At 36.4% G+C, this 13,510-nt stretch overlaps 1 protein-coding gene across 6 annotated transcripts in view; it reads right to left on the bottom strand.

Moving 5' to 3' along the window:
• Positions 1 to 13,510, bottom strand: part of TUT4 (terminal uridylyl transferase 4) — a 47,941-nt gene that overhangs the window by 14,321 nt on the left and 20,110 nt on the right. For all 6 annotated transcript variants that reach the window (XM_063342732.1, XM_063342733.1, XM_063342735.1 and 3 more), the window contains 14 exons: positions 13,040 to 13,128; positions 11,758 to 11,809; positions 10,904 to 10,973; positions 9,802 to 9,928; positions 8,677 to 8,796; positions 8,076 to 8,297; positions 7,752 to 7,926; positions 4,946 to 5,688; positions 4,300 to 4,450; positions 3,610 to 3,696; positions 2,442 to 2,545; positions 2,010 to 2,067; positions 1,812 to 1,915; positions 1,072 to 1,161 (listed from right to left, as the gene is read on the bottom strand). In XM_063342732.1, the coding sequence (XP_063198802.1) occupies positions 1,072 to 1,161; positions 1,812 to 1,915; positions 2,010 to 2,067; positions 2,442 to 2,545; positions 3,610 to 3,696; positions 4,300 to 4,450; positions 4,946 to 5,688; positions 7,752 to 7,926; positions 8,076 to 8,297; positions 8,677 to 8,796; positions 9,802 to 9,928; positions 10,904 to 10,973; positions 11,758 to 11,809; positions 13,040 to 13,128 (2,192 nt within the window). The remainder of the gene's footprint in view (positions 1 to 1,071; positions 1,162 to 1,811; positions 1,916 to 2,009; positions 2,068 to 2,441; positions 2,546 to 3,609; positions 3,697 to 4,299; positions 4,451 to 4,945; positions 5,689 to 7,751; positions 7,927 to 8,075; positions 8,298 to 8,676; positions 8,797 to 9,801; positions 9,929 to 10,903; positions 10,974 to 11,757; positions 11,810 to 13,039; positions 13,129 to 13,510) is intronic.

The following is a 13,510-nucleotide window of genomic DNA, read 5'->3' as shown; positions in this document are numbered from 1 at the left end:
AATTTGCATTCTATTATTTAAGACAAACAACTATGTGAGAAAGCAAACAGAAACCCCACCACTAACAGAAAACACATTCATCTCATAACTAAAAATTGGTTTATGAAGCCTGAAAAACAAATGTCCTTAGAGTCAAGTGCCATCTGGCAAACCCACAACATAAACTGACTAACACAAAAACAGAAAAGCTTTTCAGAGCCAAAATAATTTTTTTTAGTTTATAATGTGCCAAGTTGAAAAAAACAAATCAAAAACCCCAAAACAGAAATCCCAACAAACCTCCACATCTGATGTCCAGGTTTCAATACTGTAGAAGTTAATTATCCTAAAATCATGTTACTAGAGCTGTTTCTATGATTCCTTACTGTTTTGGTTTCATGTCTTTTTTCCTTTTTAAAAAATAATTAATTAATAGGCAAGCATTTCCATGTCATACTGGCAACTTAGGCAATACCTGGCATTTTGCTAGCATACATACACATACCTAATTAAACCATGGTCCAGCATGCACAACACAGCATAAAACGAACACCAGTCAATTACCTTACTACGCTTGAAAGCCTTATTACAGTATAACCTTTCTAGAGCACAAGCTTCAAAGCTACTTTTTGCTTCAAGCTTATGTCACAAACACCACATTTTTAACCTCCTAGGTCTGTAAAAAACAGTAATTTGTGAATCCCTTCGACATTAGCAGCAGTGACAGCTGTTCCTGGTTTTTCCGCCCATGCAAACAGAGGAGGAAGGATTTTGCTTAAACACAGAGTATTTGTGTAGCTATGAAGTCACCACCATGCAACATACATTCAAGAGTGTATGTCTGCCAACTTGGAAACTTGCTCTTTACAGTAAGATTTTTGGAATGTATACAGTAGTATGCAATACTACAAAAAATTTAAGATTCGTTATTGTATAATGAATAATGCATAAGTACACTCAGTTTAAGAAAGTGCCCTTCATATTAATAGCATTCTACTGTGTCCATTCCAGTTGGTATTAGCAAAAAGTAAACTCAGTGGCTGTATCAGAAAACACTGTATTATACAAATAAGTACCTTCTTTTTATATTACCTTTGCAAAAACTTTCATTGTATAGCCCAGATATTGCACTCTAGGATCAATCGCTGCATACGTGGCCAGCATTCTTGTGTTATGCTGCGCCTGGGGATGGGGGGGGAATAAAAATCAGACAGGTGTTTCAATGTAATTTATCCGCACAAGTTCAAACACAAGTGATGTATAATAATAATAATACCATTGCAGGGCAAAAATCCACGACAACATTCCATAAAATTCATGCAACATTTCCTGCACAAATGTAACTGAAAGGCGTAATCAGAACACTATTGACATGTAACAACAAGAACCTTGGAAAACACCAGCAAAGAATTAAGTCCGTAAGATGACTCACATTGGAACAAATTCCACAAACTGCATCTTCTTCAGAGGTGAATGTGAGCCCATTACATAAGAAATCGTGCAATTTCATTGTGCCAGATGTAAGCTGGGACGAGATGTTCTATTCATCATGGCAGAAAGGCCTTGGTGAATGTGGCACTAACAGCGTTTCAGGAGCATTCACAAAAATGCTTTGTGTGCCATGACACTGCTCTGCCATCAGGTTATAGAGCTACTTGGCTTGGGCTTGACAGTGTGGGCCACCAAATTTAAATAATGTAGGAAAAAAAACCCCAAACACACAAAAGTATTTTAATTCTGGTTTCAAAATTATTCCCTCCAATGATTATTTACGTTACAATGAATTAAAAAGCTTTCTTCAAATGCAAAATGAAACACAAAGAGACGCTTACCAGCGTATTGTATAAACTGATATCTCCTTCTAAGCCACTTCGTCTGTGTTCAAATTTTACTATAGGCACTTTGGCTGTTGTTATAGGCAAGATGTTTCTCAAACCTGGAGAAGCAACACTTTAGTACATAAAACATTTCCATTAACTACACATATAGTAAATGTAAATACAAAACAAACACTACTTTAAAACACCTACCTGGATGCTTCTTAAGAACTTTTGCCAAACCTTCTATTATTTCTTTACAGTTTAATTTCTAGGAAAAACAAATATCACAGCTTCAGATGTTGAAACATGGATCCCATCCCAACAAGCACATTTACTATCAAACATGTATTTCATAGAGGAAAAGCCTATGTACAAAAAGAAGTAAGCAATAAGCCAGCACATGAATTTATGTAAATTGGTGAATCATATTCTCTATATGGACATCTACAGTACACTAAAAGCGTGCTTATAGAGCATTAAAAAGTAAAATAGGCTATGTCTTGCTTCAATTGTGCGGAGTGCAACACGCCAGTGTGCTACTAGCAAAATCTTACCTATGCTGTGTAATTTTAAATGAATTAAAAAACCTTAAAGAATTCTTCCACTTAAAATAGTAAATTTTATCAATTTCAGGACTCTTACCTCTGCATTTTCATGGCCTTCCAATGTCATGCAGATATCTAGATCACTGTCCCGAAATCCAAACCCATTCTTTGAAGAGCCAAACAAGCAAAGTCTGGCTTTGTCTGATCAAAAGAGTAGACCAAAAAAAGACAAATTCTTTTACAGCTGAATGGTAGGTGCTTACTATGTAATATTGCTTAACTGAGATATGTGCCCATAAAAAAATTAACTTTAAGAGAGAGTTCACAATGCCGTTTCTAAGATGTCACCTTTGATAAAGAAGGAAGCACAATACTTTAAAAATTATTCATAGAAAGTAAGACAGGAGAGAGCCCATGTAATTTTTATGAGTGAGGTATGTTACAGAGTTACTATAACCATTAAATGGCATGTCTAAATGTGGTGCAACATCTTGTGGTATGTGACTGCACTTTCCTGTTTTAAATAAATCAGAATACTGTGCAAACCCAGTCACCAGTACAGCTTTAACCCACAGATAAGACAGAGCTACTCTCAATGCAGTCCAAGCAATATTTCTGGTTCCACTCATACTTTATCTTGGTTGCATATTTTTCCTGTGACTAGGTAAATTTCGTCAATCAGTAAGCTTCTGGAACCATAACATACTGTTCAGGGAGATGCAAGCAATAAGATTAATATACTTTATGGAACATTCTTTCCCAGTTGTTTTATTTTTGTTTGAAACAAAATATTATAATGTATTTTCATTCTTGTGAAGGAAAGTGAAATTACGTAAAGGAAGCAATTTCTTCCTAATTGAAAAAAATACATTTAGCTGTTTGACTGAAATCAACGCTTGGAAAATATACATAGCACAATATATATAAACACTGGTGACTAGGCAACAAGTACTTGCCCCATGACCCAGCTAACGCTAAACCCAACTGGCCAGGGCACATTCAAACTTTCTTTTTGTCCTGACTGCAATAGTCCTTTGTCTGCATTATTCTCTTGCAGCTCTTCCTCCACCCTAGGGACATTTCCACGGAATAGCACTGAGGGATGTTCAGTTTAGAAGTCTGCAAGATAGGTTTCAATACAGAGGGAAAAGAAATGCCGCTGCTTTAAGCAAGGAAAACGAGCAACGAGACAAATTACATCTTTGTGCTCTGGACAACATGAATAAAGAAAGCATTATCAAGAATCACTACCTACTGTTACATACCATTATACTCTTTTCGAATAAATCTTTCCAAACTTGCCAGAATTTGTTCTCTGTTTTGTTGCTCAGATAAAGGAGGAGATAACTCATCTGAGTAAAAACAAGTTAAAACACAGTCAGATGTGACATTCAACTAGCTCAAAAATCTTTTCCAGCTCATTAAAAGTATTGGATACCTTGTTGTTGTTACATTTACTTTCTTTGAATATGTGTTTTTCTTTTTTATATCATTAGAGTTGTTAGGATTTTATTCCTAACAACTGATTTTTGTTGGATTTTTGTCTGATTTTTATGGAATTATTCAAACACGGAGTGGCCTGGCGGGCACCTGGCGCCCAGCCAAGGCTAACTCACCAAGCACCCAAAAGGGGCTTTTTCCAAAAGAAGCCATAGAATTTGACAAACTCCCAAACTAGTTTTGCCCAGAGCCTAATTTCTGGGAACACTAGTAACTTTTTACAAACCAGTGAAAAATCTTGTATAGTATTAGTTTCTCAAATCTGTTACAAGAATTTGGTATCACAATCATGGATTATGTGAAAACAAAAATATTGATTTATTTGTAGCCTAGGGTACCTGGAAAGCTTCTTCCCACTGAATTTACTGGAATAAGTAATTGAGCCCTACTGTCATTTTTTTTTCCAGCTTACAGATGGCAGTTTACGGTGGAGTATAAACACTCTTCCAACTTACCAAAACATCTTTTACACACTATATCAAGTATTTCACGAAATCTGTCTGTCATTGGTGGTAGTGGTTTTAGATCAATTTTCTTGAAATCCTCTGGGCAGTCATTTTTGGAATGTCCATCCCGTTTGCAGATGCTGCATACTATAGTTGGTGGCTTTTGTGAAAAAAGAAAAAGAACGCACAAAGACAATTTTATTCTTAAGATAGTTCAACAGACACGTAAGTCATGCAACCAAGAACATTTAATGTATGAACAGCAACAGAGTCTCTGCAAAGAACAGAAGAACACTTCTCAACAGGCTGCATTTAGTTTTCACAGTACACAAGAACATCTGGAAATTACACAAGAAATTAGGCTGGGGGGGGGTGGGGACACACCAAAAAAAAAAAAAAACCCAGGATTTTTTTTTTTTTCGGCGGAAACCAGAAAGCTTTGCATAAAACAGGGCAACAGACTGTCTAGTCCAAATGGCACAAAGGTTTGGTGTTTTCTACTCCTGAACAACAGGTACTCTAAAAGGGACAGAGCTACCAGAGACTGAAACAATCACTGGGGGGAAATCCTGCCATCCATCCACCCTTAGTTTTAGTGATTAAAAAATAACAGGCTATGGACGTGTGACCAGCACTGCTTAAATACACAGCTTACCTTTCCTGAAGTCAAAATAAACTTATCAAACACATAATGCATTTCTTCCGTAGACAGTCTGCCTTCATCTTTGAGATCATGAGCTTCCACCATTGCTTTGCAGTTGGGCGAGGTAGCTGATGTGCCAGTGCACTTATTCTTCTGAGAAGACTCTGTCACCAAACTCTGTCTACTTTCAGCATCAGAAAAATCATTACTAGAATTTGTGTCATAGGGCTGATGTTCACTGCAGTTACAATGGTGGCTTAGCTCACCTTCAGTTATACAAACTGAAATTTCTAAATCATCCCTCTCTTTAAGTGATTTTTGCTTTAATTCACAGCATTCGTTAGAAATAGGGGATAAAGCTTCTTCTTTGTCTTCGTCATAACTAGAGTCCAATGTTGAAAGTAGCAGAGAGTCTATGTTCTTGGAAGTACATCTTTTGGCTACACTTTCTACCACTTCATTACATTCAAGTTCATTCTCTGGTATGTTACATCCACTTCCTATATTTTGTTTATCTACAACTTTTTCCCCTTGTGGAAGGCAACAGTTGGCTACAGGCTCTTCAGATCTCGTGGATTTCTTACTATTCATTTTCCCTTTTTCTTTCTTCTTGGTATCTGGCTTGGATTTAATCCCATCTTTACTTTGTGGACATGCAAAATATTTATACGCTGTCCTAAATCGCTCCAGGATGTACTCAAACACCATCTGGCTATTTAGACTTCGTGCAACATTCCTCTTTAGTGCAAAAGGATCTAGGAAGGAAAAAAAAATAATTTCATTAGCAATCTTTAATTTCTACATTTCACTAAAGCAGCTGAAATACCTAAGTTATGATGCGGCAGTTAAAAAGAGATTCTTATAATACAATCCAGAATTTTGTTTGGATATACTTAGAGAACATAGGGCCCACAAGGTTTTTTGGACTTCTTCCATACAAAACACAACACACGTGTGAGCCATGAATGGTTGGCTATCACGAACCACTTTAAATAGTGTTATTTAAAAAGAAAACCCCAGGTATTATTGTACCATTATATTATGATCAATTTCTAAACTAGAAATGAAAATAAACATACAAAGGCAAAATAAATGTAGGCCTGCCTGAACTTTTTTCCTTCACTGAAGAAGGATTTGCATTTTCCGTAAGAAAGTAATTTCTCCAAGAGTAACATTAAGGTTATAAGGATTATATGAACCAATCTCACCAGGTTTCATTCTTAGTCCTTCCTAGCGATTTCTACATCAAACATGTTTTCCAAGTAAAAAGAGCACTTGCATAGTTGCTATAAGTTTGCCTGGGAAGATAGCATCAAACTGAGATTCTGTTACTTCATAATTTCAGTTACAAGCTTAACATTAAAAAAAACCCAGAAGCAAAAGTGAAAACCAAAAAACAATAAAACAAACAAAAACAACACAAAAAGACCAACAATAGCAGGTATCAGAAACAGAATGCCATCTGCTTTTTGAAATTATTTCCTGTTTCTTCCTTAATAATTTGCCCTTTCTTCTTACAGGTTTTAGTCTCCCATATGTTGAATAAACATACCATTTTAAATACAATGAAGTTTTAAGCCTCTCTGTCTAAGTGTGATTGAAGAAAGAATAGGAGAGGAAATTAAAGCCACAGGAATGACCTCAAGACCCACTATTCAACATGTCCCTCAACAATTCATTGCTTGTTTTTCTTTTTACTTTTCCTTCTTGCCCTTCTAGTACCTGACTCGTTCTTCGATATACCTTTAGTAACTCATTCTCTGCCTTTGTGATTCTCTCTGATCTATTTCTCCTTGTCCTCTCCATCACCTCATGTACGTTACAGAAAAGCTACTTCATCAACATCTCTAGGAAGAGTCCAATTTATGCCTTTATAAAAATATAACCTGAAATGGTTTCTTAACCTTACTTAAACACCCACTTTCTCTCCTTAAACACGCAGTTTCTCTCTTCTTAAGGCCAATTCAGAATGCATGCATCGTGCTCTGACTTTTCCTGTTAAGTATTGTTTACATATTTTTCTGAGGAACAGAAATAAACATGTCTTCCAGTTATATAGAAGTAACAGACAAAATAATTTTCTTTCTTTCTCTCCCCAACATACATTACCTCAGGGTGTGTATTATCATCAAATTCACACAGTCTCACTCCCTGAAAAAAGTACTTCCCTTGGCAGGATATTCAGGCCCTGAAGCGCAGCCCATGACCTGACATTCAGTTTCACAGGATGGAAAAGCTACCAACAGGGAAAGGGACAAGGGAGGGTGCTGGGGTGGGTGTGTCGGGGGGGGGGGGTGTGTCGGGGGGGTGTGTGTGGGGGTGTGTGTGTGTGTGTGTGTGTGTTACTTTGATGGGTTTGCGCCAGTTCACTCCGATCCGAGCTAACCTCTCTGCTCAGTCCGCATTAGAGTCAGAGGAAAAAAACTGATTGCTGGTAACAGTCAAAACACATTGCAGTTTTTGGAAATGCAGCTAGAGGTGCTGAAAATTCATCGTGTCAGAATTATTGAAAAGGAATAAATAATAGCTTATAGAAAGAATGAAACAGATAGAGATAAAAACAGAATGGTAAGAAACAGTGAGACAAATTTACACTTTGTACTTCAAGGACCAGAGTTGCAAAAAGTAGCATTAAACAAAGGATTTTTCCTTAAACTGACTAAGTAGCTGACAAAGTATGAAAAAAATTATTACTTTCTCCTCCAATTATTGATTTAATTTATTGCCCAGACCTCTTGTGACAGACCGCTAAGTATTAGGTAAATAAAAATAATAATGCAGGATGAATACAGAACTAAAAAAAAAAGTATGACCCTACCTTCAATGGCTATTCGCCTTTTAGGCCAGTTTTTATTCTCTCTGGTTAAGAGTTCTTGTACCCGTATGCTGATGACGTATTCCTCCAAAGCAAATTCCAGTGTGTAAAACTTCAACAGTTCTAACCACAGTTGCCCCAGTGAAACTTGGTGAGGGGTTTTGAATGCTAAGAGAGACTGAAACACATGGACAAGAATGCTCAACTGCAATAAGAAATGAAAATTCCCATTTTTTTTCCTAGTTCTGTCCAGTATTGATGTTTAAACATAAAAAATACGGATGAGAGAGAGAATACGGTATTCCGTGAAATAAAGCCATGACTTACATTGCCGTGTTTCTCCTTTGCATTACTTTGGTTGTCCACTTCCAGGCTTGTTACTTTTTTACCACCACCTTTCTGTTGTTCAACTTTAGTTTTACTTTCCGCTCCAACTGAGTTTTTTGCTGCACCATTTGTTGGTGGTTTGTACTCCCACCGTACAAACTCCTCTTCTTCTATACCTTTCAGCTGGTGGTCATCTGGCCTCTTTGAATCAAAGCCTTCAATCTAGCAACAATTAAAGTAGCTTTGAAACAAGAATGTATATAATACATACAACCAGAAGTTTTCACCAAAGGTAACACTGACACTGATATTTATTCCCCTCAAGAATAACTGAAATCAGAGAAATAAATTCAGAGAATTAACGAAGAAAATATTTGCCTTTTCTCCAAAGGCCTGACACAACTGCGCAGGCTATAGCAGCTGCCTTTTTTTTAAAAGTCATCAGAATCATCAGGCATCAACTGTGTGAGGATTAAGTACCAATGCATTCTAATTACAAATTTCTTAGGCAATCGAATTCTGCACATCTTATAATCTTGCAGAACACAGAAATAACGTCAACAATTTAACAATAAGATTATTACGTTATCAAAGCACTTACCCAATTGCCCAAATAGGATGGTAAAATACGTGGTTTTCTTTGTTGCAGAAAAAATATCACCATTAAGGCAAAGGAATACGAAGGAATCCCACCTTCAGCCTGACAGTCAATGTGACAGAGCTGCAAGCGAATAAATCATTATTTTTCTGATGTAACATCATCATTTTAACTTAAAATCTACTGGAAAAGGGCAAGTATTAAATTAACATGATACATACTAGAGTGAAACAGAAAATCCTTTATCTCAGAAACTGCAGTCGTCATGTCATGCCAAATACAGACAAAATTGTAGCAAACTGTACAGTGCCTTAATTTATATTATTTTATTTTATGTTATTCTCTTCAGTTTCATCACACTTTGTGATTGTGGGACACATTTATATTCCTATCTAGAATTTCAGTCAACCATTAGGCTTTTGTTATTGTGCGCTATCTCATGTATGGAGATGGGGATTCTACGCATCTGGTTGTAATCTCATACTGATGTCTTCTATAGGAACTCAAGAGAGATGTAATAAACATATCAGAGTTTGAACAGTTCTTTGTAGTTTCTACTGCTGCTACTTAGATGTTGCAAAACAGGAATTTTTGTAAAATCAATTTTATAAATCAAGCAACAATAATAATACCATGCAACTGATTTTTCAGCAAAGCCAAGACATTGTAAGTCAAGTATGGCCTGGCAACAATTTCAGGACTGAATTAAAAGACAGCTAACGCTGTAACTTGGTTCCCGTGACCAGCGTTGATGTCTGTAAGAAGCACAGCAGGGTATGATGACAGACCCTTTTTTGAGCAAGTGAATTTTTTTTTCAATGTGCCCTCAACAGCAAAAATTTTGCAAGACCTGATTGCTCTATTGAGCAGCTTTTCAAGGATCGATTAACTAGCTTTAAGGAACTACCATGATGGCTTAGTAACAAAATAGTGGAAGTTTCATATATGTCTACAGTTTCACACCAAAATCTTTGGTCTCATTCTGGGCTGTTCAGGTAAGAGGTGAACTAGAAGCATGAAGCCCTTTTCTACAAAACATATTCATGGTATATTATACATCACATTGTATGCAGTACTTAAAAAGAGGAAATAAGCATATTTAATTATCCTCGACATTTATAAACTTACTCTAGCCCAGTAGCGGAAAGCCAAAACCAAGGGAATAAGGACAGGCTCCAGTTTACCAAGTGCAGCCAGCAGGTCGGTTGTAAGGCAAGCCACATCATTTCTAGCACTTACTTTACATGTCAAACCACTGTAATTATAAACACAGTACAGAAAAAAAAATGGTTATTGTCTTGCATATACAGATGATGCTTGGGGCAGGGGGTAGGTGGCGCATCACATCCACAATAACAAAAATATGCATCAGTGTTTCCCTATGTGAGAACCTGAACTTTTTAAACAAAAGCTAGAGAATATGATCATGTTTTCTTTACTATTAACTCATCAGTTGGATCTGGAACTTACAGAAGTTCATTATAGCTAAAAATATAAAACAGTAATAAGCATTTGCTCTAAGTTCTGCCATTACTTAATTGTGCAATCTTACACAACTCAAACCTTCCACATGCCAAATAAATAAATAAATAACCCCCCAGACCTGCTGCATATTAAGAGCTGATAAATCCACAAAGCAGCATCTCTAAAAAGTTTCTGTTTGCCTCTCAGAATAATTATTTCTGTTCTCTTAGTACTTAGAAGGCATTTGCATGATCTACAAACACAGGAAAAGATATGCCCACCCTTGCTGCATTTACCTCCCCAGAGTTTCAATCACGTACCTCTAGCCAGTCAAAGCAACGTGGGCATCATACAGTAAGCCTGTTTCATTTTGCAGGTTACTGCTACTTAGGAATTCACTGGAACTGTCAGATGATGTGTCCTTACTGGTAATGTGTATCTTTATAAAATGTTTTTAAAGTCTTGGATTAAACTGATGGCAGAAATTTTAAATATCAACTGAAAAACATTTCACTTTTCCCCTATTTAACTAAAAGTAGAACTGGTATTTTCAGACTCCTATAACTAATGAGCTCTATGAAGCTCAAAAACAAAGCTAAGCTTTCCTTCTAGATTTTGTTTTTGTGTATGAGCAATTCTCCTTTAACATGAATGTTAGCTAAATGTTACGGTAATACTTCTCGTCAGGAGTGCAGGCAAGCAGCTGTTATGAACAAGCACAGTAGAAATTCGTATCTCATTAAAAATCCTTTTCAGTGACATGTACCTTTTAACATCTTTGCAAAAGACAACAGGAACTTTGGCATGGAAATCTGACTCCACATCTGAGTAGACAGCTAAGCAAGGAGGAAAAAAAACATTATGTATCAACATCTTTCACAATTTTCCCAGCTGTGTCTTTAAAACTATTACATTTATACCATGCTTTTACAGAACAACTCAAATGAAGTGCTGTGCAGCTAACCACTAAGCAGTATTTTCTTATTACTTTTGATGCTCACCACCAGCATCACACAGCTAGCAGGAAAAAAAAGAAAAACCCGTGTGAGGAAACTGGGCTGGCACCTCTTCTAGAAATTTTTGTCTTTACAACACTTGAAAGACACAAGGTTGAATCTCTGACAAACCATCAGGATAGTCTGAGAACCACTTATGGAGGTGACCTACCAAAATTTCCTGAAGGATCAAAACCGCAATGCTACTTGCATCACTTGGTTCAAGATGTGTGGATTACAGGGTCAGATGTCTTCCCAACAGATCAAGGAACTTGTAATAGTTCTCCCTGATCTTCATATGCAAGTGGAAAAGTGGCTGCTGGGTTTGCTGCTTGCAATTTCTCCTACAAAGTTAAATACTTTTTCACCTGGTATCTAACACTACTACTGTAACTTCTGGCAATCTGAACTGGACTTCCTGGGCTGCCATTCTCCAGCTGCAGGTTCTCATCTCTCATTTACACAAGCACCAATATTTATGAAAATCACATTCATAAAACCAGCTCAGATACTTTGGTTGAAAACGAATCCATTTTTGTAAGTTTACAGAAAAATTAAGCATTAAAAAAACTGAACAGCAGTTGGAATGTTAATTAAATAGAAATGAGATCCAACTAAAACTCACCACTGTTCTTCAAGATTTCAAGCACCTGTATCAGAACATCTGGTTGAGTCATCTAAAACGACAGAATTAGAGCACATTACATTATTCAGACTAACCTATTTTATTTAACAGTTCATTTAAAACTACTTAGGTTGCACAACTAGTAACACTATGTTCTTTCACAAAAGTGAAATCATGTGTCAGTATTAATGAAAAAGTTCTCTATCTGCACCATGAGAACAGGTACTAGTAAACATATCAGCCAGTTTTCTTTTAGCATACAGCTTTTTCAGTTAATACTTCTGTTCTAGTTCTGTATTAACAGACTCCATAAAGTTAAAACAAAATACTTGCCATATATTCAACAATTTCAATGTCAACATATGCCACTAGAAATACACCACAGTAAAGAATTTAATGTCAGAACTTTCCCAAGGGTTTTTAAAGCTTACAATTTTTAAATGTGTTTTCTTTTCTCCCCAGAAATCAATTCAAGTGGTGTTTCAAAGGTAAGCTGTAAATAGTTCAAAGAAATCTAAAATGCAGGACCACCTTTGAGCCTTTGTGAAAGAGTGACATGGTACACTCCACATTCAATTGTTTGAAAAAGGGCATTTTTTGCATCCTAAAAAAGGGAATCTTTTGCGTCCTAACGGCAGTATAATTTCAAAATGTTATGTGTAAGTATGTACCCAAAAACGGGTATCTTGAATTCCACTGGAACACTTATAAAAGTGTGTGGTTTTGGAACACAAAAAAAAAAAAAGAGCAAGTTCAGCAGTTGTGCCTCTAGCAGGAACGTGCTGCTAATACCACATACTAAACACAAACCAACCACTTCAATGTTTAAAGGTTAAGTTTCTGCAGGAATTTTGTACCACAGTAAACTGGGATGTGACATCTAATTGCAAGTGACTAAAACATAAAAGGAAAATTGTCACATTTAGCCCCATGGGGGGGGGGGGGGGAGAAACAAAGACCTACAAGATTTTATTGTCTGAATTACAAGCACATAAAAGCACAATTATCCAGAGCAAACTATTTTCATATTGCTTCAATGCTTACTCAAAACATTAAAAAAAAAAAAAGCTAGCATAAGATTGTCCAAATAAACAAACTTAAAGTTATCTAATAAGCAATGAAAACTTTATCCACTTGATTCACAGCACGCCTGAATTATATGTTTTGTGCTATTCTAACACTGTATGCCCCAAGAGAAGACAAAGGCAATGGAGTAGAAATAAATGTTGATGGATTTGAGTTAAGAAACATTCTTAGTTAATACAAAATAATATCTACGCACCTTAGGGGGGAATTTTATATCAATGTTAACATCACTGGTCTTAAAAGCAAATCTAGTTAAACAGGAGCCATACATCCTCAGTGAACAGTCTGGAAGAGAGAGAGGCATAATTATTTAACAGCTAGTAAATAAATTATTCTTCAATGGATGACACACACCTTGCTTTAGATACTGTACCTCCCAAGTGATATTCCCAAATTAATGAATAGTGAACCACTTTCTCACTCCTGTGAAGGCTAGTCATCTCCATAACACAACATCACAGGAAAACGGATAATTCAAATAGTAAAATTACAGAATCACAGAATTACAGAATGGCAAGGGTTGGAAGGGACCTCTGGAGATCATCTGGTCCAACCCCGCTGCCAGAGCAGGGTCATCTAGAGCAGGCTGCATAGGAAATTACCAAATGTCAAAAATTTTCAAGGTGTTTTAAAGTATTTTTGCAATGCAGCTTTAGTTTTGTTTGTT

This window comes from Chroicocephalus ridibundus, chromosome 8 (genome assembly GCF_963924245.1).
Source record: "Chroicocephalus ridibundus chromosome 8, bChrRid1.1, whole genome shotgun sequence".
NCBI classification, from domain to species: Eukaryota; Metazoa; Chordata; class Aves; order Charadriiformes; family Laridae; genus Chroicocephalus; species Chroicocephalus ridibundus.
The sequence above is the reverse complement of the archived record's forward strand: the minus strand, read 5'-3'. Positions and strand labels throughout refer to the sequence as shown.